The sequence below is a fragment of the Ochotona princeps genome, chromosome 17, assembly GCF_030435755.1.
Source record: "Ochotona princeps isolate mOchPri1 chromosome 17, mOchPri1.hap1, whole genome shotgun sequence".
NCBI lineage: Eukaryota > Metazoa > Chordata > Mammalia > Lagomorpha > Ochotonidae > Ochotona > Ochotona princeps.
In genome coordinates this window covers 53,215,481-53,237,636 of record NC_080848.1, presented here as the reverse complement: position 1 = coordinate 53,237,636, position 22,156 = coordinate 53,215,481, and the positions used below count along the sequence as shown (strand labels likewise).

Genomic DNA, 22,156 nt, shown 5'->3' with positions numbered 1-22,156 from the left:
GGAGTCTCTACCTTACCCCCAGCCCCCGCCCCCACCTCCCGCCCCCACCCCCGCCAAAGCTCAGGGCCAAGGTCTCCAGAAAGCGGGCGGCGGGAGCGCCGGGGCCTTGGGCACCCCGTCTTGTCTGTGAGGCGGCGGCGGCAGCAGTCCGGTGAGGGGTGCCGGCGCGCCGCAATCCCCGGCGCGGGGCGAGCGGAGGGCTGGGGACCATGCGCAGCGCGGGCTAGGGGGGCCCTGGTGTACTGGGGGGCGCTGGTGCAGCGCGGGACCGAAGGCCGGTGCGGCGGGGTCCAGCGGTGGGCGCGGCGCCGGAGGCCTCGGGTCTAGCGGCGGCTCGGGCCGGGGCGGTTTGGGGCGCAGGTAGCCGTGCAGCGCGGAGAAGAGCTGGGCGCGGGCGGCCGGGCTGGCGTCGTGCGCGAAGGCCGCCAAGCGGAGCAGGCACTCGCGGAAGCCGGACAAGTAACAGCTGGCGAGCGCCTCGGCGTCCTGGCCTGGGGACCGGGGAACCCCTGGAGCCGCGGCGGCCAGGGCAGGGCAGGGGCCCGGCAGGTGGGGAGGAAAGAAGGGGCAGGGCGCAGAGGTACAGAGGCCGGACAGGCGCACAGGCGGAGACAGCAAGCCGGATGGACGGACAGAGGGAGAAGATGAGAGACAAAGAGACAGACACGCGCGGGTGTTAGTAACCTCGCCTCGCAGCAGAGCCTGCCACTCCCCCCCAAGCCCACCATCCACCGCCGGGTCCGCCCCGTCTTCCCCCGCCCGCCTGCGCCGCCCCACCCCCCGCGCTGTACCCGGGGGCTCCACCCGGCTGCGCTCCCTCAAGTAGCCCACGGCGAACTCCAAGATCTCCGCCTTCTCCAGCTTCGGGTTCCGGAGGTTCTACAGACAGCACGGGTGGGCGCACAGACACACAGGGGTGGGGAGAGAGGGGGGAAGTGGCAGGGGGAAGAAGGGAGTGGGCGGGCGCAGGGTGGAGACGACCGAGAAGGGGCCCCCGGCGCGCCCCGAGACGGAACTGTCCAGCCCGAGGGGGATGCACCCGACGACGAGGAGACGGCGTGTGGGAGGCGGACCGGGGTTTGAAACCCGGCGGTAGAATGGACGCTGGGAGGAGGGGAGAGGAGAGGGACATGCAAGAGACCCACGGGTGCAAAGGGACCGACCCTGAGCCACTTCTAGACAAGGGGTGGGGCAGAAAGAATCGGGTTCTAAGAGTGAAATGGTTGGGGGGGAAGCGGTGTCCAGGGTAGAGTTCCCAGAACGGGGATCGGGTCGAGAGGCCTGGGGCGAGCGTCGCCCATGCAGCATGAGCCCGGTTCCCACGCCCCTGGGAAGCCCTGGGGTGGCAGAGGAGGGAGAGGGGCGGTGCGGGGCTGGCGCGGAGACTGACCTGGTCCCGCGTGCGCTCCAGCAGCAACAGCCTCAGCTCCTCCAGGCTGCGGTTGATGCGGTCCCGGCGCCGCTTCTCCACCAGCGGCTTCAGCATCTGCGACAGCGGGACAGAGAGAGCGGGCCGGCCCGACCTAGACTCAGCACGGCCGCGGTGCGGGGACGCCCCGCTTCTCCCCGGGGCTGCCCAGGACTGCCCCCGTTCGCTCGCTCCTCGCGCGCCGGAGCTGTTCCCCTCTTACTCCCCGAATCCTGCTTCCTCGCCATCTCATCCCGCTCCTCCCTCTGCCTCTCCTCCTCCTCCCTCTGCCTCTCGTGTCCCCCTCCTCGTCTCAATGGAGAACTTCGGGGACCGTCTCTGCGCCCAGGCGCGTGGGCCACACCGTGCGAAACTGGAGGAAGAACCCGAGGGCGATGGACAGGTCCGCCACCCCCGGTCCACGCCTCTTCCTTATGCTTTCCCCCCGACCTGGTTCCCAGCACACAGCCCCACCGCTCCTCGGCTGCCCCCCGCTCTCCTCCCCACTTTCTTACCTTGGGACCCTCTCGGTTCTCAGCTCGATCCCGGGTAACCATTGTTGCTCCGGACCCTAGTGTGGACCAGGTCCCCGCCAGCCTCGACCCTTATAGCCCTGGGGGGCGGGGGTCAGGTAGGAGGGGACAGAACCCAACTCCGCCCCTTGGGCCCAGGGACACTCCCGCACCCCCTCCCCCAGGACCCCCGGCACGAGGCTCCAGGAAAGAAGAGGAGTGAAAGGAGGAGGGGGGTGGGAAAGGAATTGGCCCCGGAGTGTGGGAAGCGAGGGTCGAATGGGGCACCGTCTGGTTCCACGGGACCATAAGGCTGTCTAATGAGGCGGGGTTAACTGCGAGGGTGAGAGGGAGCTTCAGTAATTGGGGGTAGAGTAGACTGGAGGTATGTGGGGGGGTGAAAGTCAACTTTATCCCTAGAACCACAGCACTGCACCCCTCCAAACCCCAAGCAAGATTTTCTGCACCTTCCAGACAAGTTCTCCCTCCTCCATGCCTGCCCACGTGGTGGGTCCACCTGACTCAAGCAGGGGCTCTGCACAAGTCATTTGTGGGCAATTCTACGCTCCCTCACCAGTCCTCCCGCACTCTCCAACATCAACCTGCCCTTTTGCTATACTGACCTAAACTGGTCAGGACCCAAAACAAAACAAAAGAAGACCACGTGCAACAAAGTAGCTGTTCTAGAAACAAAGTGAAGTAGGGCCCCTCAACAAGGGGCTCCTTAAGGGGTGGCTGGGGGTCGTGGGAAAGGGAGGGGAATGCGACCAGAAAAGGGAACCACTGGAAGGATGTGAGGCAGGAGGCATTCCAGGAGACTGGGATGTGGCTGCTGGGACCCAGGACATAGGTGTGCCTGGGACAGGAGAGGAGGGTAGGGGAACACACACCCAGGACATGACCCGATGCAGAATGAAGAAGCTGCGGAACTGCGGGGGGGAAGGGGGAGGCCGTGCCCTGGGGCACAAGAAATGGCATTGAGATGGCCAGAGAGGAGGGCAGGGCAAGGCAGGGTGTTGCAGAGAGGAGTGGGTGGGAAACCGAGAGGGGTTTCCAACAAGCCCTTCCTACACCCCTCCACCCATTCCCCACCTTCCACCCTGGGCAGCGAGTCCTGAGAGGGGGAGAGCAGACCTCAATGAGGGGGGCTTCCATTTGGGAGCAGGGCCCCCAGCACATGCCACCTCCCCTTACTTCAGCCAAATGGGAACCCAGATGTGTGGCCCCGCAGCTTCCCGCCGCCCGTTTCCCTCCCCCACCCCCCACTCCTTGGGAACCTGAGTTCGGGCTGAGTTTTTCTCACCTGCACGCGAGGTTTGGGGCCCAGGGCTGTTCGCACCCGGGTGTGGGGCCGCCCCTGGCCATATGGGGTGGCTTTATGGCCCGGTGGCCGGATCCGGGAGGGAGGAAGGATGGCTCGGCGTTCGCCCCACCCACCTCAGCCATCCAGGGCTGTTGCTTGCTGGAGCTGGTGGTCCACACTTTGTCTGGTCACTTCCGACTCAACCGCATGCAAGCTTGGAAAGAGATAATGAAAGAGGTCCATCATCCGCTTGCATTGGTGGTTCAGTGGTAGAATTCTCGCCTGCCACGCGGGAGGCCCGGGTTCGATTCCCGGCCAATGCATATGTTATCTCTTTTTTCTCAAGAAATTTTAAACAACTTTCTAAGAAGCATCTTTCTTTAGACCTCCCTTTCCCAGCAAACAACAAGTTGAACCCTTTAACTCGATGCCAAGGTTTAGTTTGAAACCCTTGATTCGGGATGTGATGCTACTCTCACTCCCCCTCCTCCCAGCCCTGGGGTCCTGCAGCCTTCTCGCTTCTCCTTCCGCCCCCGGCCCGCACCTCTCCAGGCGTGACCCTGAGAAAGGACCCGGCCCTCGGATCCCCTCCCCGGGGGTCCCCCGGTCCCTCGGCGGGGGAGGGGCAAGCTCGCCCTGCCCCCACACCCTCCGCCCCGCTGGTCCCGCCGTGGCTCTTCCTCTCTGGTTTGCCGAGTTTCCTTGTGCCAAGGCAGCGTGGATCTTGCCTCTCTCCGCGTCTCTGTCTCCACTCCTGTCCCGCATCTGCGCTGCGCCTCTCTGGGTCTCCCTCTGTCGTCCCCACCCCTGCCTGACTCTGGATGTCCTCGCGCCCCGGGTCTGCGTGTCTGCCTGCGCCCCCTCGGGTCTCCGGCGGTCTGTTCGCTCCCACGCTCCAGCATCCCCTGGGAAGCTCGCTCTCACACCTCCAGATCCCTAACACCTCTGCGTCCCGCCCCTTCCCGCTGCTTTGATCCCGCACGCGTCGGGCCTGCGGGCGCCCAGGAGGACGTGCGGCCACCCGCCGCGGCCACTTGTGGGCGGTGCCGTGCGGCCAGTTCCCGGAGACTGGCTGTGCCGGTTTCTTGCTTCCTTCCACCCCCCAACCCCGGGGCTTGGGCCGCCCTGGGCGCGCTCTGCGGCCTCCTAGCCCTGGCACCGACTCTGGCCACTGGAAGCCGGCGACGGTCTTCTCTCCTCACCCCGTCGGAAGGAAAGGCTATCTGGGCGTCTTTATGAATGTGGGAAGCTGCTGTGAGATTTATTCACTTGGTCCTCATATACCAAGAACTGAAACTGTAACCAAGAAAGCAGAAACTGACTTAAGATCATTCCAGACGCTTACAGGCTTCAGGGAGAAAATACACCCTCCCCTACCTTCATCCCCAGGTGCCATGGCTGTGGCAGCGACTTGAAAGCTAAACCTCTATGAGCTGAGATTGCCTGAAGCCAGTGGGGTTAACCTGAGTCATAAGGAACAGCAAGTGCAAAGGCCCTGGGGAGAGAAGGACGCTAGGGACCCTGGGCTGGAGATGGTGGAGAGTGACTGGGATAGGGATTGGAGTCAGCTGGGAGTGGTCACCTGGTCCTAGGCTGCTCTGAGGGACTGGGGTTGGTTGTCTAGTTACTGCTGTTGTTATTTTGGTCTAAGGACAACTGCAGACTAAGGGAAAGTTCCTCCTCCAGGAAGTTTTATCTTCTGTTAGCTTGTAAAGATCTCTTTAGCTACCGTGCGGAGAGCACAGGCTGACAGGAGAGCCGGTGTGTGTGTGTGTGTGTGTGTGTGTGTGTGTGTGTGTGTGCGGTGGGGAGGCCAGGCTAGGGATTCTCCTTTAGCTGTGAGCCTCCTCGGCAGCTTGGCACAGGTTTCACACAGACTGGGCATCAGTACCCTCGGACAGTAGAGGAGGAGGATTTAGCAAAGCGATCTACAACAGCCAGAAGGCGTGGACAACCAGGGTGTCAGGAATTTTGAACACCAAGAAACGAGTCTATAAAGGAAGATGTTGAGTGAGCTATGGAACAGCACAGTGAACACTGTTATGTAAATGGCTAAAAGGAAAGATTTTCAGTGTTCTACACACACACACACACACCAGATAATGTGATGAGGACACGCAGGCTTGCTATTTTCAATCCACAGAATATACCAGCATCAAAAACATCACAAAGATATTCCATCATTATTTGTAAGGTTAAAAGTGATTCTGTGGCCAAGTAAACAAATACATGTTTTCAAATGAGCACTCAGCTGGATCAAAGCTGGCTGCTGGGAGGCCAACCATGGCAAAGACAGAGAAACAAACATCAAGTTCAACATCTTGGCTATCTCAGGTGCCCCAACAACAGGGACATCTCGGCTGTGCACCAAGCAGGCCCAGGCAGTGGGGCGGGTGGGGAGAGGATGCAGCATGGAGCGAGGGCAGAAGGCTATGCGGCAGCCAGGTGTGTAGGGAGCACAAGGGGACGCCTGCATGCAGAGAGGAATAACCAAGGCCTGCGGTCAGGATGGCACAGAGCGGCAGGGAAGGCAGTGCCAGGTGGAGAGACGGCCCTCGGCAGCAGGGGAAGTTCTCCCCCTTTGTCTCCCAGATCTGGAGGCGCCAGGGTGGGATGGGTGGGACGAGGCCAGCTCTCTAGCTGTGGTCACTGGATCCAGCTCCCTCACTGAGGGAGGAAAAGCCGCAAGTTAATGGAGGAGAAAGAACATGTGACATGGGGGCCCGGCTTGTGTCCCAGCTGCTCCTCTTTCCCACTTGTGGCTTGGTGAAGCAGCAGAGAATGGCCAGCGCCTTGGGGCCCTGCACCCACATAGAAGACCCAGGAGAGGCTTCTGGCTCCTGCTGGCCATTTGAGGTGTGAATCAGCAATGGGAGATCTTTCTCTCTGTCAATCCTTCTCTCTGTAAATCTGCCTTTATAACAAATATATATATATATATTTTTTTTTTTAAGTAAAGAAAGGGCCTGGCACTGCAGCCTAGTGGCTAAAATCCTCGTCTTGCCTGCTCCGGGATCCAATGTGGGTGCCAATTCATGTCCCAGCTACCCCACTTCCTATCCAGCTTCCTGCTTGTGGCCTGCGAGAGCAGTTGAGCATGGCCCAAGGCTTTGGTACCCTGCAGCAACACGGGAGACCTGGAGGAGGTTCCTGGCTCCTGGCTTTGGATCCTATCGGCTTCAGTCGTTGGAACCACTCGGGGAATAACCCAGCGGATAGAGGATCTTTTCTCTCTGTCTCTCTTCTCTGTATATCTGCTTTGTCAAGAATAATAAATAAATCTGTATTTAAAAAGAGAGAGAGAAGTCCAAGTGCAGAGGCCAATCCATCAAGAAGCTCAGGCTGTTCTGGAACTTTCCCCTATACAGAGCCCTGACAGGGCCCGGGCCCCATGTTCCCAAGACCACCTGTCTGGTCCAGTGTGCACGTTCAGCAGCTGTTTCAACTGCCAGCCCATGGGAGAGCTCAGGCTCCTGGCTGTGGCTATCTGCCGGTCACTCTCTCCTCCCCAGGGCTGGTGGCCGCGCATCTGGGGTGGAGAAAGTGAATTAGAGAGACTCAGATTAAATCCTCATCATTTGTCATCACTTTTACTTGTAAGTTGGCCTGGCGACCTGGCCCAAGAATGTTCCCATAACCTCTGCCCACTCACCAGTTTTCACCCTGTACAGCCCCAGGCCAGAGGGCACAGGGGATGGCCACGCAGCAGTGGTCCTGGGCACTCTAAGTCTCCAAGTGGACAAAGAGAAGCAAGACTGAAAATGTCTGCCGATATCAGCCATAGTTATACACAGGCTCACATGGTCCATACAACTACAGATCATTCTGCTCAGACACTGGTCAGCTTGTGAAAGGTGTCCATTATGAATATGTCTTACCTGTAGCTCATTTTGCATTCTTTCCTTCCAAATGCCTGCCTTACAGGTTATATAGGGCTTCAGGGCCCTGGACAGGAGAGAGGACTTGCTCCAACTCATTGCTCTTACGTGGATGCCCCATGGCCCCTCTCCCACCCTGTGTCTGTGACTTCCAGGACAGGGGTCTTGGAGACCTGATGATATACACTGGGGCCTGAACCCGCAGCTTCTTCGTAGTGGGGTGGTCACATTGAGAGCTAGGGGGAGAGGAGCTGATACCCACCCCAGGCCTCTTGGGGAGGCAAGGGAAAAACTGGGCAGGCACAGCTTCCCCTCTCCACTTCCCGCTTCCGAGAGGTGACACCCCCAAGGCCTAGGTCCTGAGGCTGAACTCCTCCCTCTTCTGAGCTTCAAAGTGCAGCTTGGCTTCCTGCAACCCCCCAGGGGTCCTGGGCAAGGTGGAGTTCCCTGGCTGGATCTTGGGGTGGGGGGTGTGAGGAATGAGGTTAGTGTAGGCCGCAGGGCCAACTCTCCCCGCTTCATTGTGAAAGCAGTGGGCTTTGACCCCCCACCTGGGCCTCCTCTCCACCCTCCCCCTCACCACTGCCGCCACCCCCAGCCCCCCCACCAGTAGCCCCTGCCCAGCAGCCACTGTGCTCCATCCGGTATGTTCTTGTGGGGCAGGCACAGCTCAGAAAGCCCATTTGCCAGGTGGAGAATGGCAGTGGAGAAGAGATGTCTTCTTAAACTCCAGGGACGCCCCAGAAGAGCTCCTTTTGAGAGGTGACCTCGACCAAGGAAGATGGGCAGACAGTCCTGGAACTTTTTCAGCCTGCTGCAGAGGGGAGCCACGAACGAGAATGACAGGGAGGACAGGCCATTTTAAGGGGCTGTAACTGAACAGACTAATGCATAAAGCATAGGCATGGATTCAGTTCGCAGTTCTGGAAGCCAGGGGAGTCTGCAGATTCAAGCCCTGTGACCTCCTTGGCTGCCTCACCGCCTGGTGCAGGGCTACAGGGTCTGGGAAATGTAGGTGCGGGGTAAGTGGCCATAGGTAACAAGAAAAGGTGACAAGGATGTGAGCACAGCCTCAATGCCAGAGTGGAGGAAAGCGAAAAACTGAGACCAGTTATAAAGAATATGCACGGTTTGAAGTGAGAGTCGCAGAGGAGGAACTTCTGCAAAACGTAGCAGGAATGCTCAGGAGCACCGGCAAGCCATGGGTCTCTGGCAGAGACACGAATTGAAACCAGCTGTAACACAACCCTTTTTTTTGGGGGGGGGGGGGGCAGATCAGCAGGGGTCTGAGGGCTCGCGAGAGGGCGCTCGCGGGCTGCTCCCTGCGAATTTTCGAAATGAATGCGGGGGTGGGGGGGGAGTCGTCTCCACAGCCGGAAAGGGTTGGAAAATGAACGACTTCCTATTGCCGAACTTACCATTACCAAAATCACTACCGCTGTGAGCAGGATTCGAACCTGCGCGGGGAGACCCCATTGGATTTCGAGTCCAACGCCTTAACCACTCGGCCATCACAGCTGCATACAGATTGGGCCTTGCGCTGGTATAGCTGCCTATCAAGACGCCGGCCTCCGGCAACCCCACCCCGTGCTGCCCGTGCGCGTGCGCAGCTGTGGGCCAGCTCTCGCGGATGCGCAGGCCTCCGGGATGCGGGGCTGGGGCTGTGCGCGTCTCCCTCCCGTTTTCCGAGCCACGGGCAGTTCCAAGCAAAACCTAGTGCGAAGGGGTCCCGAGACCTTGCGGGCGGATGACGGGGAAGAATTTTCGCCTCTAGAGGTATACTAAAAGTGCAGGGGAAAACTGTGAAGAACGGTAGTGGGAGAGGGGCCGATCAGCGCTCGGCAATAAGATACCACAACCGGGGAGCTCAGGCACCGCTGGGATTCGAACCCAGGATCTCCTGTTTACTAGACAGGCGCTTTAACCAGCTAAGCCACGGCACCGACATGAGTGTATCCGTCTCGAGACTCATCAGCTGTTGGCGGGCAGCAAGACGCCCAGAGGGTCCAGAGCATTTTTCTTGTCCTTTAGGGTTTCGGCTGCAGGTCAGCGTTCCGCCTCCCCTCCACTGGGGGGCCGTCCGACCTCAGCGGGTCTGCAGCTCCGGGTCCCAGGGGTCTCCCCGTGTGGTAGCCTAGAGCCTGCAAGCCACCAGGTTTCAGTGGAGATGTGGGGAGAACCCAGTCACCCTCACCGCACCACCCCTTTCCAAACTTCATTCCACAAAGCCCTGGTAGTGGAGTTTTTTTCCGTTTTATATTTAAAAAATAATAACAGACACAATATCAAAAACACAAATGCCATTGGTAGAGGGTACAGCTGAGAACGCCTGGGTCCCATCTGAGGGGCAGCACCAGGGACGCCATGGTCCACCAACCCCCCCCACCCTGGAGCAGCTAAGGGCTTGAACCCTGGGTCCTGCTTGGCCCTCAGTCTTCTCTCCTTGGCCCACTGTGGGGAGGAGGTGGGAGAGCGAGCCATCTCCCCCAATAAATAAGTGTAGTCTCGACCCTCGGGGACGAGACCCAGGCCCCAATGGGCTCCCCAGGGACCACTTCGAGCAGCTTGTCAGCAACCTTGGCCAGGGCAGCGAGGCGCTCCTCACCAGGTGGGGGAAGTGGGGGTCAGATGCCACCCCTCTGGGCTGGCCTGGACAGAGAGCCCCTGGTTCCTGGGCTGGTGATGGGGGTCCAGCCCCCTGCCGGCTGGAGGAGCTGGGGCAATTTCCTATGAGTTGGTCTGGCCAGCTTGGCGTTTTGAGATGAGGACGCAGAGCAAAGGCTCTGGAGAAAGCCCAGATTTGGCCCCTTTATGGAGTCTAGCTGGTGCCGTCCTCCTCCTCGGCCCGTAAGGCTGGACCAGATGAGCTCCCACCTTGCTCCTCCTCCTCCATGGCCGCATCCTGGTCCTGGGAGCTTGAGACCTTGACCCCCACCTGGGCCTGGGCCTCCTCACCACCCTCCCCCTCACCACTGCCGTCACCCCCAGCCCCACCACCACCACCACCCTCGCCTCCCCCCTCCTCCATGGGCTCCAGGCCCAGTCCATCCAGCTCCGAGAAGAGAGGATCTTCAGGTTGACCAGGGTCTTGGGCACTGCTCCCACAGTCCACGCAGGCCTTGGAGGAAGAACCAGGGATGGGGAATCAGGAGGAAGACTCCTCACTGCCAAATGCCAGTCCAGCTTCTCACACTCTCAAGGCCAAGGGTGCTCCCCAAAATGTGCTGGGCTTCCCTGCTACACAACCCAGCAGCAAACTTTGTGGAGTTACCATCCTTCAGAAACTTTGAGTCAGCCCGTAGCCTGGCTCCCTTGAACTTGAGCTCAGCCCACCCTCCTAACCCCTGCACTGCCAGCCCGCCTGCTCAGCCTTCCCTCACCATCACATCGAGGGCTCGAGGAAGCTGGCCCTTCCGGACCCAGGAGTGCACAGCCCCTAGTTCCCGCCGCTGCTCCTCAGAGAACCGAGGCTGCTGCTTCTGCATGGCCCGCAGCCGCTCCCGGTCCAGCTTCAGCACAGACGCCATGTCCCTGGCCAAGGAAAGGGTCAGGGGCAGAGGCTGGGATCTGGGGGAGGCCAGGCCTCCACGGCTGGCGGCCTCCCTCTACCTGCCTCCCAACCTGCAATCCGGCTTTCAGACCTAGGCAACCTGCTCTTAGTCTGGGCAACCACTGAAGGGGCTCCAAGGGGCTGGGTGGGAAACTCTAGCTGAGGGCTGAGCAGGGGAGGGGGGCGCTGGCTGGCTTCCCTTCCATCTCTGCCCGGGAGGTGGGAGAGGCCCCTAACTTGCCTTACCTGGAGGGCACCTGGTAGGTCATCATGACACGCTGGTCAGCATTGGCCATGAGCAGCCAAATGGGATCCTGGAGTACATACTTAATGACCTGCTCCCCAGGCTCAGCCCCGACCCGCGCAGCCCCAGCCTCGGCCTCCGAAGACTCGACGCTGCCAAAGTACTTGCTTGTGTGGCTGCTCTGACTGCTGCCTGGAGCCAAGAGGGAATGGCGAACCACTGGAGTTAGGCTGCCTGGCACTGCCACCGCCAAGGCCTCACTAGGCTTGGCTCCAAGCTCGTGGACCCTGGGAAGCACAGCCGAATATGATCTCTCCCCACCCCATCAGGTTGTGGTCCCGCCTGCCCAGGGAGGACTCACGGGTGATGCTGGCTGAGGTGCTGCCCCCCTCATGGGAGCCTGAGCCGGACCCAGAGCCTAGGCCAGAGCCCAGGGAGCCGGAGGCCGCAGAGCCGGTACCCGAGCGCGAGTCCTCCTGCAGCAGCAGCTCCAGCAGGTCACTGGAGCCTGAAAGCGCGTCCTGATTGGAGGACTCAGTCACCTCCACCTGCAGAGGACAGCAGGAGAGCAGCAGTCATGAGGGGTTCAGCACTGGCCTTCCCGTCTGCTGCCTCCACTGTCACTGCTTCTGCTCTGTGACCGTGGGGCCAGGCCAGTCTCCCTTCCCGTAACACCCACACCAGGGGACAGACACATCAGCCCAGGAGACCCTTAAGGCAAGAGGCCTACAGGTGCTGGGGGCCAGGTGCAAGGATTGTAGGGTATTGGGGGAATCGGCACTCACCATTCTGGCCTCTGGCTCAGCTGCCTCCTCACTGGGAGGTGGGGGCCCAGCACTGCTCCCAGGACCCCCTGCCACAGCAGCCCCCTCAGTACGGGGGGGCTCCTCCAGCTGTAGCAGGTTCAGCTGGAGCGGAGAGCTGCATCTCGACTGGAACAGTGGGGAGTCTGGGTGTGGTGGGGGGCTGGGAGGCAGAGGAGGCAGGGATGGCGAGGGGGAGTGGGAGGCAGGGGTTGGAGGTCCCTCTGCTGGGCTCTGGGGTACCCCGTAGGGATAGCTGGATTGAGGAGGGAACAGATAGTTTGGAAGGACTAAGGCTACCATAGGGGTCACCAGGGGGGCAGGGAAGGTGGCAGGGGGTACAGACGTGGAAGCCGGGGGCAGAGCCTGGGGACTTCCCCGAGGGGAGAACACAGGGAGGGCATAGGGCTGGACCACTGCAGGGAAGGGGGTGGTGGCTTGTGGCGGGGGCCAGGTGGCAGAGGTGGGCACAGGTGAGGGGTGGGGAACATAGCAAGGGGCTTCAGCTCGGGCAGTCTGGTGGTGGCGTGAGCGCTTGGCTTTAGACCGGCAGTGGTGGCGGCGGCCAGGGGGCGCAGGGCCATGGTGGCAGCCTACAGGGGAGAGACCAGGATTAGCAAGGGCTTCAGTCTGTGGTTAGTACCCCTGCCAACCCCACAGTCCTGATTCTGTGACCAGATAGAGGCTGGGCAAAGATCCCAAGGAGAGCTGCTCATCCACACAGCCACCCAGAACACAGGGCATGGGCTGGGGGCGGGGGGTGCTTTGGGGAACAATCTGGCAGGGAACCGGGCCCAAGGCAGCTTACCTGGAGCACAGCCCTCTGCCTGCCTGTCTTGGTGCCACACCCCCACACTGCCTGCCTCAGGCTGTAGCCCAGAACCCCAGCCTGGTGGGCAGAAGCCAGTGGCAGAAGGGGACCTTTCCCCAAGCAGGACCCTGCCAGCGGAAGCAGCACCAACTTTCTCTATATGCCCCCACCCGGGGGCAGGCTGGTCCTGAACCAGGTTGAGGCAGGCTCGGTAAAGTGCTGGTGGCTACCTCGCTCGCCCGGGGCTGAAGGGGTTGTGGAAGAGCCATCGAGTCTGCGCAGGTGCCCAAGGTCCCGGAAACGACTGAGAAAGGCTTGCTCTTCCTTCTGTGTGTGCAGGGACAGCACGGCCTTGGTCAAGCCCACAGGGCGGTAGGCGTCTGGAGCCGGGTCAGGGGCTACTGTGGGGCTGGGGGCTGGACTGGGGGCCAGGCCCTGGGCTAGGCCAGGCAGATCCTCCATGATGATGTCTGAAGAAGGTGAGACAGGGAAGGAAAGGTCAGCAGAATGACCTCAGGGGTCACCATGTTCACATACACACATGCTTGCAGTCCCACAGCATAGCCAAGCCTTGCTCTTGGCCGCACAGCCCAGACCTAGGCTACCTCCCCACCAAGGGCTGGCCATGCAATGCTGTCCCAGGGTGCCCGAGCATTCCCAGTATTCTCTAGTAGCTGCCGCCCACACCTTGCCTGCCCCTTAACACATTTTTCAATGTCAAGACCCATAGACCCTTGGTGGCAGGGTAGGGCAGTATTCTTCAATAAGTTCCTCGCCTCATTCCCCCTGGGGTCAGCCCCTCCCACGCCAGACTTTTTTGCCCTGACGGGAAGAACACAAGCAGAGGCGTAGGACAGGCCAAAGCACACAGGCTGGCAGGGGACAAGGGCAAGCAGTGGTGGCTGCAGGCCAAAGGGAGGCCTTTTGGCCTCAATGAAGGCCTAGGGGGGAGGGGAGAGGCAGGAAGGAGGGCGCTGGCACTGCCCGCTAGCTCCACGCCCGTACCCGACTCCGGGGGCTTCTTGTCTCCCACATGGACGATGGTGGAGCTGAAGCTACACTGACTGGTGACGGACGCCACGCTCTCTGCCTTATTGGCCAGCGCGAGCGGGCTCAGGCTGCCTCCCACCACGGGCTCCTTCCGTGGAGTCGCCCCCTCCCCAGAGAACACGCCCGCCGCCGCTGCAGGATCTGCGCAGAGAGATGGCACCAGTTACCACCCCTGCTGGGGGTGGGGAGGGTTGGTCAGGCAAGGGATCCTGGGGGAGAGGGATGGAAATCAGGAGGTGAGGGGGCCCGGGGTGGGATAGGGCAATGAGGAGGACAAGGACAAGGCACAGCGAGGCAGGGCCCTAGAGGTACAGGGGTCAGCAGGCTAGGTGTTCACCTTTCTTGGCTCCTGTGGGGACTGGACCCGTCCCTGTCCTCTGCTTGTCATCATCGGAGGCCGATGAGGCAGTACAGGAGGAAGAGGAGGCACACTTGCGCTTGGTTGTGCTGGGGATGTTGCAGCTCTCCAGGTACCTGGTGGCCGGTGTAGCAGGTGGCAGTAAGGGCAGGATGTGAGGTGGGGCAGGGACCAGGCCCGAGGTGGGAAGGGTGTAGGCGAGCCTCACCTGAGGATGCTGTCCAGGCAGTTGATCTGTTGGTAGGAGCAAGTGGAGGCCTCCTTCTGCTCAGCCTCCTCAGGCACGAAGGCTAGTGGGGCCTGGACGGGAGCAGGGCTCACCTCCAGCTCCGGGTCTGGGGACTGGCTGCCAAGGGCCTTGGCCTTGAATGTGCCTGTGGCTGGGAGAAGACACACATCAATGGGTCAGAGGTGACGCTCAGGAGATCCTCGGGTCTCACTTGCCACTCTCCCCCACCCCGCAAGTCCCCAGCAGCTCACCAGGGAGGCGGGGCCGAGGCGGGGGCCGGGCCCGGGACTCAATGAAGAGCTGCTGTCCCTGGTGCTTCACCAGATGCACGTCCTTACAGATCTGCTGGAAAGTCACCTGCAAAGGCAGCAAAGCACTAGAGGCCTGGCCAGAACAAGGAAGGGGCGGCCAAGACAAAGCCATGGCACTGGGTCAGGCCAGATCCTGGCATGCAAAAGGGTAACCCGAGGGCGGTACAGGAGAGGAGCACTCACTGGAACCGGAGGTCCAGGCCCCTCAGCATCACCCCCGTTGCTGTCACTGGAGGAGCCAGGGCTGTGGAGAGGGCCTGGGGACGTCAAGGTGCCAAGGCCACAGATCCCCGTGGGGCTAGAGCTATGCACGGGCTGTGGCAGGTAAAAGAACAAGTCAAGTCATCTGCAGCGGGCCTCCCACCCCATCTTTACCTCCCAAGCCCTGCCCCTTCACCTCACTGCTCACCTGCAGCAGCAACCGGTGGATCTGCTCGGACAGCTCGTGGATATCAGAGTCCAAGGACAGAGCTGGGTTGGGGGCCGGAGGTGTGAACACATCCTCGTTCAGGGGTGCCCTGTGGTGTGGGGCGGCATATTGAGTCCTGCCCTATCCTTCCCCACAGCCCCTTACCCCAGCCCCAGAACCCTCCCTACCCAGCTCCAGTGCTAGCTCAGCCCACTTACGTGCGTACTTTATGGCGGCCCAACACAAAGGCCACCTTGCGGCTCCAGGGGTGGACAAAGCCAGCCCAGCTGGTGTCCATGGTGACGTACTCCCCATTACGGGCACAGAAGCGGATAGGGGAGTGGTCGAAGGGCTGGCCTGCCAGCTGTAGAACTGATGGGTATGAGAAAGGAACAGAGAGGAGGGCATCAGCAGCAGGGAGAGGGGAGGGGCAGGGCAGCCACCGCTGGAGACCCACACAACCACAGCCTCCAGACAAGCCTCTGGGAGGGCAGAGTGCTCCAGGGCCAGCTGGGAAGGGAAAGAAAGGTGAGAGAAGACTCACTCTTCTTGTGGATGGCCAACATGAGGGGCCGGTCCTCTGGGTGTAGGAACAGGAGGACTGGGGCGCCGAGCAGGTCTTGGGGCAGGTAGCCCAGCAGCGGAGCAGCCCTGGATGAGAGAAAGCGTCAGAAGGCCCCTGGCCTTGGGCCCAGCTCCCCGGCTTCCCTCAGGGCCCCATCGCACCTCTCGTCCACGTCCTGGAAGAGGCAGCTGGGTGTGTGGCGCGTGGTAAAGATCCTCTTATCCGGAGGGATCCGGGGAGCTGAGGCACAGCAGGCATGGGCATGGATGGGTTTCACCCGGAAAGACTCAGTTCCCCAGCCGACCATTCTGCCTGGGCCCAGGCTGGCTGGCTGGTGGACTGCCCTCCTTCCCAGAGACAGCCTGGGCCATCTTGTGTACCATGGAACAGCATCTATACTAAAACCAACTACGACATTCTTCTTTGCCTCCCTCTCCTTGCCCCCAGCCCAATTGGAAACTTGATCTCTACACCAGGTTCCAGGCCTCACCATTGTAATAGCTATATTCACCCCCAAGTCCCAAGGGGCTGCCTCCTTGCCTCCCACCCCCCCGCCAGGTCTGCCCACCTTCATAACCCGAGTGGATACGCTCTGCAATGAGCAGGCAGCACGGCTGGGCGGGGGCCCCATCAGACACCCGGATCTTGGTCACGTAGGGAGTTAGACGGAATGGCTGGTACCGAGGTCCTGGGTCCCGGTCAGGGCCTCCTCTAATGAGGGGAACAGAGTGTGGCATTAGATGGCCTTTCAACATGAGGCTTCCTTGCCCTCTTCAACATTATGGCCCACACGGCAGAGAAATCAGAGAAAGTGGGTCGGAGGGGGAGGCCTGCTCCCGCTTTCCCTACCCCTATCTACCTGATACGGCAAAAGATAGACTTCTCTTGGGTGAAGTCCTTGAGGTGTGAACCTGAGACAGACAAGGCGGGCACTGAGGTTGGGTCCACCAAACCCTCATTCAGCAAGAGCTGCACAGGACCACTCAGGCCTCTCTGTCTCCCAAGCCCTTGAGCCACTCACCTGCTGAGGCCCCAGCACCCCAGGTGGGCAGTCGGGATGGGGCGGTGGAGCCATAGAAGACACCCACATCCTGCGGAGCCAGGAGCTCAGAGAAGCGGGCGCCTCGGAACACATCCCGCTTGCAGCGCAGCAGGATAGCTGCCTGCTCAGAGATGTAGACGATCCGGCCTGTCAGGAAGGAGACCGCCACCGAGAAGGTGTCCTGGCGAGCAAGAGCAGATTCAGAAGCTGAGGAGGGCTGGGGGCATGTCAGGGGCAGGGCGGGGTGCCACAGGCAACCACTGACCTGGTTACGAAGTGTGTACTCTGATGTGATGTGCTCCAGCTCCTCCAAGGTGTAAGTAGACATGTCCATGGCACAGGGCTCCCCTTCCTCCAGGCTCCACTGCTGGTAGTACTCCTGGTTAGCTGCGGGAAGAGCACCAGCCACTTGGTTAAAATCACGCTGCATTCCTCTAGCAGGCCCAGGGTGTAGGGAGGACCCCAGGGTCATTCCTTCCCTAGGAGGGAAGCAGTGCTCACCCTGCACCTGCTTCACGCAGGCCAGCGCATACTGCAGCGTGGCCAACGTGCCAGAGCGGCCTTTGCCCCGGCGCTCTGGCGGCAGCCGGAGCTTGAGCTCCCGCAGCGCAGTCATGAGTTCCTTCTGGGTCCTCGCCCGCGCTGACTGCTCACTGCTGTAGGCCCCACCAGGAAGGAGAGGGGAGAGACGTGAGGCCCCAGAGGTGTGATCCAGGAAGAGCCCAGAAGCTTCCCCCAACCCCAGTCCCTCCCAGACCCTCAGCCCATGTACCTGCAGCCACTGGTAGATGGGTTGTCCTGCTCTGAGCTGGCGCTCAGCAGGCTGTAAGCGATGGAACTGCTGGGCGGGGAGGGGCTCTGAGAGTTTGTGCTAAGGGAAAAGCAACAGACTCAAGATGAGGCGCAGCGGGATGGGGCCTACTCGCCACTGCATCCCCAGACCAAACCAGCACATACACACACATACACACGCGCACACACAGACCTCTTGCTGCTCTCCGTGGTCTCCAGCAGAGCTGAGTCCTTGCCATTGCCGGAGGAAGAGCTGTGTGAGCTCCGCTGAGAGGCACCCCGGGATTCAGGCCCGTTGGACTCGTTGCCACTTGAGCCATTGCTGTTGGCATCAGTGTCGTCGGCCAGGCTGGGGCCCGGGCGAGGCCGGTGCTGCGGAGGCCCTGGGGCTGGGACCCCTCCTGCACGGAAGGATTCCCCGGGTCTGGGATCCCCACCCCCATCAGCCCCTTCCAGGGGGCCACTCATGTCTGGGCCATGAGGGGGAGAGGAGAACAACACAGGCGAAGAGGCCACCACGGATGCACCAGGGGGCCCGGGAGGCCTGTCTGGGGGAATAAGGTGGGAAACCTAGGTTTCAGAGAGTTGAGAAGTTCGATCACAGCTAGAACCTGGAGAGGCAAACCAGGAAAAGAGAGCTTTAGGGAAAGCTGGAAGGTTAACCCACAGCACCTGCTGGCTTCTCTGGACACCCCCCTCCCTTCCTGCTCTCATAGTTCCTGCAACTCAGGCCCGGAGCCTTCCAATAGGGAGCCGAGGTAAGATCTGTTTCCTGTCCCTCTAAGGGTGCAGCAAGCGGGAAAGGGGCTCTCTCGGCCCTCCCGAACGTCCTCTTTGCCAGCGTGGCATGTGTAGGTGCCGCCTGAGCGACCGACTAGGACGGTGGGGTCGGGCCAAAGCCTGGGCACTTTCCATGCCCAAGTTCCACCAGCTCCTCCGCTTTCAAACACGGACGGGCCTGGGACCCTAAGGCCACAGAGCAGGGGGTGAGCCGATCACCACCTATATTTAGGCTTCCGGGCTAATTTTATCCGGGGGCGGCACCACCCCCGCCGCACATGCGCGCCGACATGCGCGGCCCCACCACGAGCTTCCGCCGCCGCCGCCGCGGTCGCCAGGGAAACCGACGTCAGCCACTGAGCTCAGCGGTTGCTGGAGGGACCACAGGCCGGGCGGGAGGGGCGCCCCCTCCCCCATTCCCCAGCGGAAGTGGGGGATCGACCTCTCCCCCACTGGCGGGCGCGGCCAGGTGGGCCACCCCCTCACCTATCCACAGTTTCTGGACGGCCGGATGGCGTAGGAAGAAGGGTAACCCCTCGGGGTTCCAGGGTCTGGCCAGGATGATACAAAACCACCACTGCCTTCCCAAGCCGGGCCATCGCCTGAGCGCAGTCACCCTGCAGACGCCACAGCCTTCTTTTCTCTGGCCTTTGTCCCCTTACTGACCACCAGGGTCGAAGCTGGCACCTGCTGTCGCCAAGGGCTGGGGAATCCTCTCCTCAGTCCCTCCCTGACTTTCCTGGCTCACCATCCCCACCTCATCGGAGCTTCTGAGCAAGGAACACACAACCACCGGCGGATACCTGTAACCCCGCTCCTGGTCCAACCACACCCCCCCGCCCTCCGTCCGCGAACGTTTTCGAAGCACCAGGAGAAAAGGGAAGGCTGCGGCCAACAGCAGGAACTAGCGCCGGGAACGGGATGTTCCAGCCTGAAGCGGGCTGACATCACGGCCGGCTTGGGGCCAGGGCCTGTGAGAGGAGTGAGCGCCCAAAGCCTTGAAGGGGGGCAGTTCCTGGGGCCAGGGTAAACCCAGAGACCTCTGAATAACGAAGAGAGACAGGGGCACGCGCACTGGGGAGCCGGCTTTCTGGGGCCGGAGGTGGAGAGATGGAGCGGGTCAGGCGTGTGGACGCCTGATGCTGGGTTGCAAAGAGCACCCAGGTCCCTGGAGGGGTGGGGGCATCAGAAGGTGGGATGAATAGCAGCGGTGAGGAAGGTGGATTATTGCTGTGGCGTCGACGCGTCCGGGCTGAAAAGTGGCCCATCCTGTTGCAAGTGCGGCAGTCCGGCTCTGGGCACGGAGCCCGGCCCCCAGGGTGGGCGCGGAGATGCCTACCTGGCCCGGCGAGCGCCCTCCAGCCGCCCGGTCCGCTGCAGCTCCAGCCCGCTGCCGAGTGCAAGCTCGCGGGGCGGGGAGGCGGGTTGCATAATGCCAGGCGCTGCCCCTCATTGGCCTCCCGCCGGCGGAGCCGCAGGCCCCGCCCCGGCCGGCTGATTGGCCGCTGGCCCCCGCTGAGGTCAGGGCTGTGTCACACACACGGGCGCACGTGGACCTGGGTGCTGGCGCGGGGCTCCAGACGCAGGGTGCCCGGCACAGGGAGGGAGGTAAGCTGTCCCCTTCGGGGGAGGGGGGACTTGGGGGGCTCAGCAGGTGTTCCTCAACGGACCAGCCTCACAGGATAGGATGCCTAGGCCTTGCCAAGGACTGGGGGCGTGGGGGGAGGACAAGGAAAGGTGTGCAGACCCTGGAGCTGGACCAGGTTGGATGAGATGGCGACCCCCTGAGAGGAGGGTGCCGGATAAACCCAGCTTGTAGACCCCTCCTGGGTTGCCCGGCACAGCCTTGTCATCTGAGGTGAAGAAGCCCCTTGTAGCTCTCCACCCCTGTCCACTTCCTCTGACACTTAAAATCCTGGAGGAGGGTGGCTGAGGGTTCCCGTGTGGTTGGGGGGGTGAGTGGGTAAAGTAAGTAGGAAGGGGCAGATAATGGTAAGGAAACAATAGCAGGTGCTTCACAGCCAATCAGAGAAGGGCTCCAGGCGGCCGCACCAGTGACTACCCAGAGGATGTCGCCGCCCCCACCAAGGCTAGGGCTGCCCCCGGAGAGGGGGGCCAGGAAGCTGGGGCTACAGTGGGCGCAAGTGAGGTCAGGCCAGCTGGGGCCCTGGGCAGATAATAGGTGGGGATAGAAAGGCCTTCACTTCCCCCAGAGCCTGGAAAACAGCGCAGAAGCCAAGAAACCGGCAGGGACATTATCTCCCTCATTCACTCAGTTCCCCAGGACAAGGAGGACCGGACAGGTGACCAGTAAACATGACTGCGTTTTTAACTAGGACGCATAGGGAAGGATGGAAAAGGAGGGGTGGCCAAGAAGACCCCGCGGAAATGCCACGTCCTAGAAGAACAGGGACTTGATCCCGGTCCCTACCGCCAGGCCTGCGTTGAGGGGCTCCTCTAAAGGGCTCCCGGAAATGTGCGGGGGAGCAAGGGGAGAGGCCCCCACGCAGCTGCTGACATCATCAGCTGTGGGTGCGGGTCACGTGGCCTAAGCTGCCCTTAACAATAATGTCCCCCGTGGCGGGGGCGAGGGAGGTGGGGACAAAAGGGAGGTCCTTGTGGAAAAAAGCTGGGACACAGGGGCGTTATAAAATAACCGAGGGGAGGAAAAAAACTGAAGCTGTAAAACAGGAAACAGAAGACTACCTGAAACTGTCCTGCGACTCCCCCACCCCCGTTTTCGGATCTTGGTAGGGGGTGCCCCCTGCGCTCGCCCCATCCCGACCCCCCTTCTCTGCTACCAGGGTTAGGGTGGTCTCTGCGGGCCCGGGCTGTCGGCAGCGCCCGCAGCTGCTCCCAGGCCGCCGTCCCCACAGTAACCGGCCCCGATGCCGTCAATGGGGCGGGACGGGGCGGTGACGTCAAGGCGGAGGCCGGGGCGGGGCGAGGCGCCGGGGAATGTGGGGCAGGGAGCCTGGAGGAGCTGGCGAGGCAGAGGTTTGGGAGGCGGCCAGTCCCAGAGGGCGGCGGCCAGCGCACTTGGGAACATCGTGTTCTCTTGGCTGCTGGCCCAGGACATGCACTCACCCTGGGCGCCTCCCTCCCCCCCCCCTCGAGACAAAACCCCGCGACAGCCGTCCTGTCCTAAAGCCAGAGATTCCTGGAGAGAGCATTTAGGAGAAAGGGGTCCCCCCCCACGCCTGGGCCTGCCTGGCTCCCTTTTCGGAACTCGTATCTGCCCGCCCTTTGGCAAATTCCTTGCAGTCCTTGGCACCTGCTTTTCCTTGCTCTCCTGTACTGTACATACTAGGCTGGCCCGGAGCCAAAGAGCCAGGGCGAGGGGAACTGGGAGGCCCAGGTTCTGGCAGGCAACAGACACCTTTGCTCCCTCCCAGGGGCCCCCTTGGGAGCTGGAATCAAAATCGTCTGTTCCTATGGCAGCAGGGCCCAGAGGGAGGGAGGAGGGGCAGCCAGGCCAATGGGTGTAGGATGAGGAAATCGAACTGGGACAGAGTGAGTGGTGGCCCCGGCTGGGGCCTAGGAGAGGAGCAGAAGGCAGGACTTAGGGGGTGTGGGCTGGTGCCTCAAACCAGACAGCAGGGAGAGGGAAACGGGGAGTCATCAAAACGCCCAGAAAGAAGGCACAGAGAATGGAGCACGGTTCTCAGAACACAGAAACCGCTCATCCTGCCACTTCCACCATTATTTTTAAAGATACATTAAGAAAATAAATATGGAAAATGACCTAGGTATCGCACTAAGCACTCGACACTGTCTGCTTTAATTCTTAAAACAACCCTGGAAGATGGAGAGGTTTGGCTACCCCCTAAGCTGAGAAATCACTTCCCGTGCCTCAAGTGGCTGCCTCATGCCACACTGAGCCTGTTATGTTAGCAGGTGGAGTGAGTGGTCAACGCAGGAGTCCAATCTGAACGCTAGTACCTGTTATCCTTCTGTGAGGTCTGATCCAACTTCTGAGCTGCAGGCAAGCCCTGGCCAACCGGGGCCTCTCAAATAGCCAGCGATTCTAAGTTTGGTGCCTGGAACACACGCTCCATCCAACCCTTCCTCTCCCCTGGGCCTGGTCTTGAGACATTCTGTGTGCACACCA

General features: G+C 61.3%; 2 protein-coding genes and 3 non-coding genes across 9 annotated transcripts; 1 reads left to right on the top strand and 4 right to left on the bottom strand.

Annotated features, from left to right (window-relative positions):
• Nucleotides 1-58: 58 nt before the first annotated feature.
• On the bottom strand, nt 59-3,343 carry HES7 (hes family bHLH transcription factor 7). Of its 3 annotated transcripts, XM_058675968.1 has the most exons (5): nt 3,224-3,342; nt 1,924-2,021; nt 1,391-1,486; nt 792-879; nt 59-509 (listed from the first exon to the last, which is right to left on the bottom strand). In XM_058675968.1, exons 2-5 carry the CDS (start codon nt 1,963-1,965, stop codon nt 61-63), a joined length of 675 nt encoding a protein of 224 aa, XP_058531951.1. In that variant the 5' UTR covers nt 1,966-2,021; nt 3,224-3,342; the 3' UTR covers nt 59-60. The 3 variants fall into 3 exon arrangements, with proteins under 3 accessions (XP_058531951.1, XP_058531952.1, XP_004594823.2); XM_058675969.1 differs by lacking the exon at nt 1,924-2,021 and having other exon boundaries at nt 3,224-3,343; XM_004594766.2 differs by lacking the exon at nt 3,224-3,342 and having other exon boundaries at nt 1,924-2,736.
• A 132-nt stretch (nt 3,344-3,475) lies between these two features.
• Nucleotides 3,476-3,546, top strand: TRNAG-GCC (transfer RNA glycine (anticodon GCC)). The gene has a single exon. It is a non-coding gene; the product is annotated as a tRNA-Gly (tRNA).
• A 4,991-nt stretch (nt 3,547-8,537) lies between these two features.
• Nucleotides 8,538-8,619, bottom strand: TRNAS-CGA (transfer RNA serine (anticodon CGA)). The gene has a single exon. It is a non-coding gene; the product is annotated as a tRNA-Ser (tRNA).
• Nucleotides 8,620-8,970: 351 nt separating this feature from the next.
• Nucleotides 8,971-9,044, bottom strand: TRNAT-AGU (transfer RNA threonine (anticodon AGU)). The gene has a single exon. It is a non-coding gene; the product is annotated as a tRNA-Thr (tRNA).
• Nucleotides 9,045-9,386: 342 nt separating this feature from the next.
• On the bottom strand, nt 9,387-19,615 carry PER1 (period circadian regulator 1). Of its 3 annotated transcripts, XM_004594764.4 has the most exons (23): nt 19,385-19,610; nt 17,459-17,876; nt 17,246-17,344; nt 16,975-17,129; nt 16,739-16,860; nt 16,453-16,654; nt 16,291-16,342; nt 16,000-16,142; nt 15,593-15,671; nt 15,411-15,517; nt 15,085-15,238; nt 14,867-14,975; nt 14,641-14,772; nt 14,398-14,503; nt 14,126-14,297; nt 13,897-14,033; nt 13,515-13,700; nt 12,740-12,979; nt 11,681-12,291; nt 11,257-11,443; nt 10,898-11,087; nt 10,482-10,632; nt 9,387-10,219 (listed from the first exon to the last, which is right to left on the bottom strand). In XM_004594764.4, exons 2-23 carry the CDS (start codon nt 17,731-17,733, stop codon nt 9,920-9,922), a joined length of 3,909 nt encoding a protein of 1,302 aa, XP_004594821.2. In that variant the 5' UTR covers nt 17,734-17,876; nt 19,385-19,610; the 3' UTR covers nt 9,387-9,919. The 3 variants fall into 3 exon arrangements, with proteins under 3 accessions (XP_004594821.2, XP_058531561.1, XP_058531560.1); XM_058675578.1 differs by lacking the exon at nt 13,515-13,700 and having other exon boundaries at nt 19,385-19,615; XM_058675577.1 differs by lacking the exon at nt 14,641-14,772 and having other exon boundaries at nt 19,385-19,615.
• Between the last annotated feature and the right edge of the window lie 2,541 nt (nt 19,616-22,156).

What these genes read in the sequence shown, in the direction of transcription:
- HES7 (XM_058675968.1), bottom strand. Translation starts at nt 1,965, where the DNA reads ATGGTTACCCGGGATCGAGCTGAGAACCGAGAGGGTCCCAAG. An exon ending in TGGAGCGCACGCGGGACCAG is followed by an intron (nt 880 to 1,390) that starts GTCAGTCTCCGC and finishes TGCTGTCTGTAG; the next exon opens with AACCTCCGGAACCCGAAGCT. An exon ending in CAGCCGGGTGGAGCCCCCGG is followed by an intron (nt 510 to 791) that starts GTACAGCGCGGG and finishes CCGCGGCTCCAG; the next exon opens with GGGTTCCCCGGTCCCCAGGC.
- PER1 (XM_004594764.4), bottom strand. Translation starts at nt 17,733, where the DNA reads ATGAGTGGCCCCCTGGAAGGGGCTGATGGGGGTGGGGATCCCAGACCC. An exon ending in TCCACCGGTTGCTGCTGCAG is followed by an intron (nt 14,773 to 14,866) that starts GTGAGCAGTGAG and finishes TACCTGCCACAG; the next exon opens with CCCGTGCATAGCTCTAGCCC. An exon ending in CTGAGCCAGAGGCCAGAATG is followed by an intron (nt 11,444 to 11,680) that starts GTGAGTGCCGAT and finishes TGTCCTCTGCAG; the next exon opens with GTGGAGGTGACTGAGTCCTC.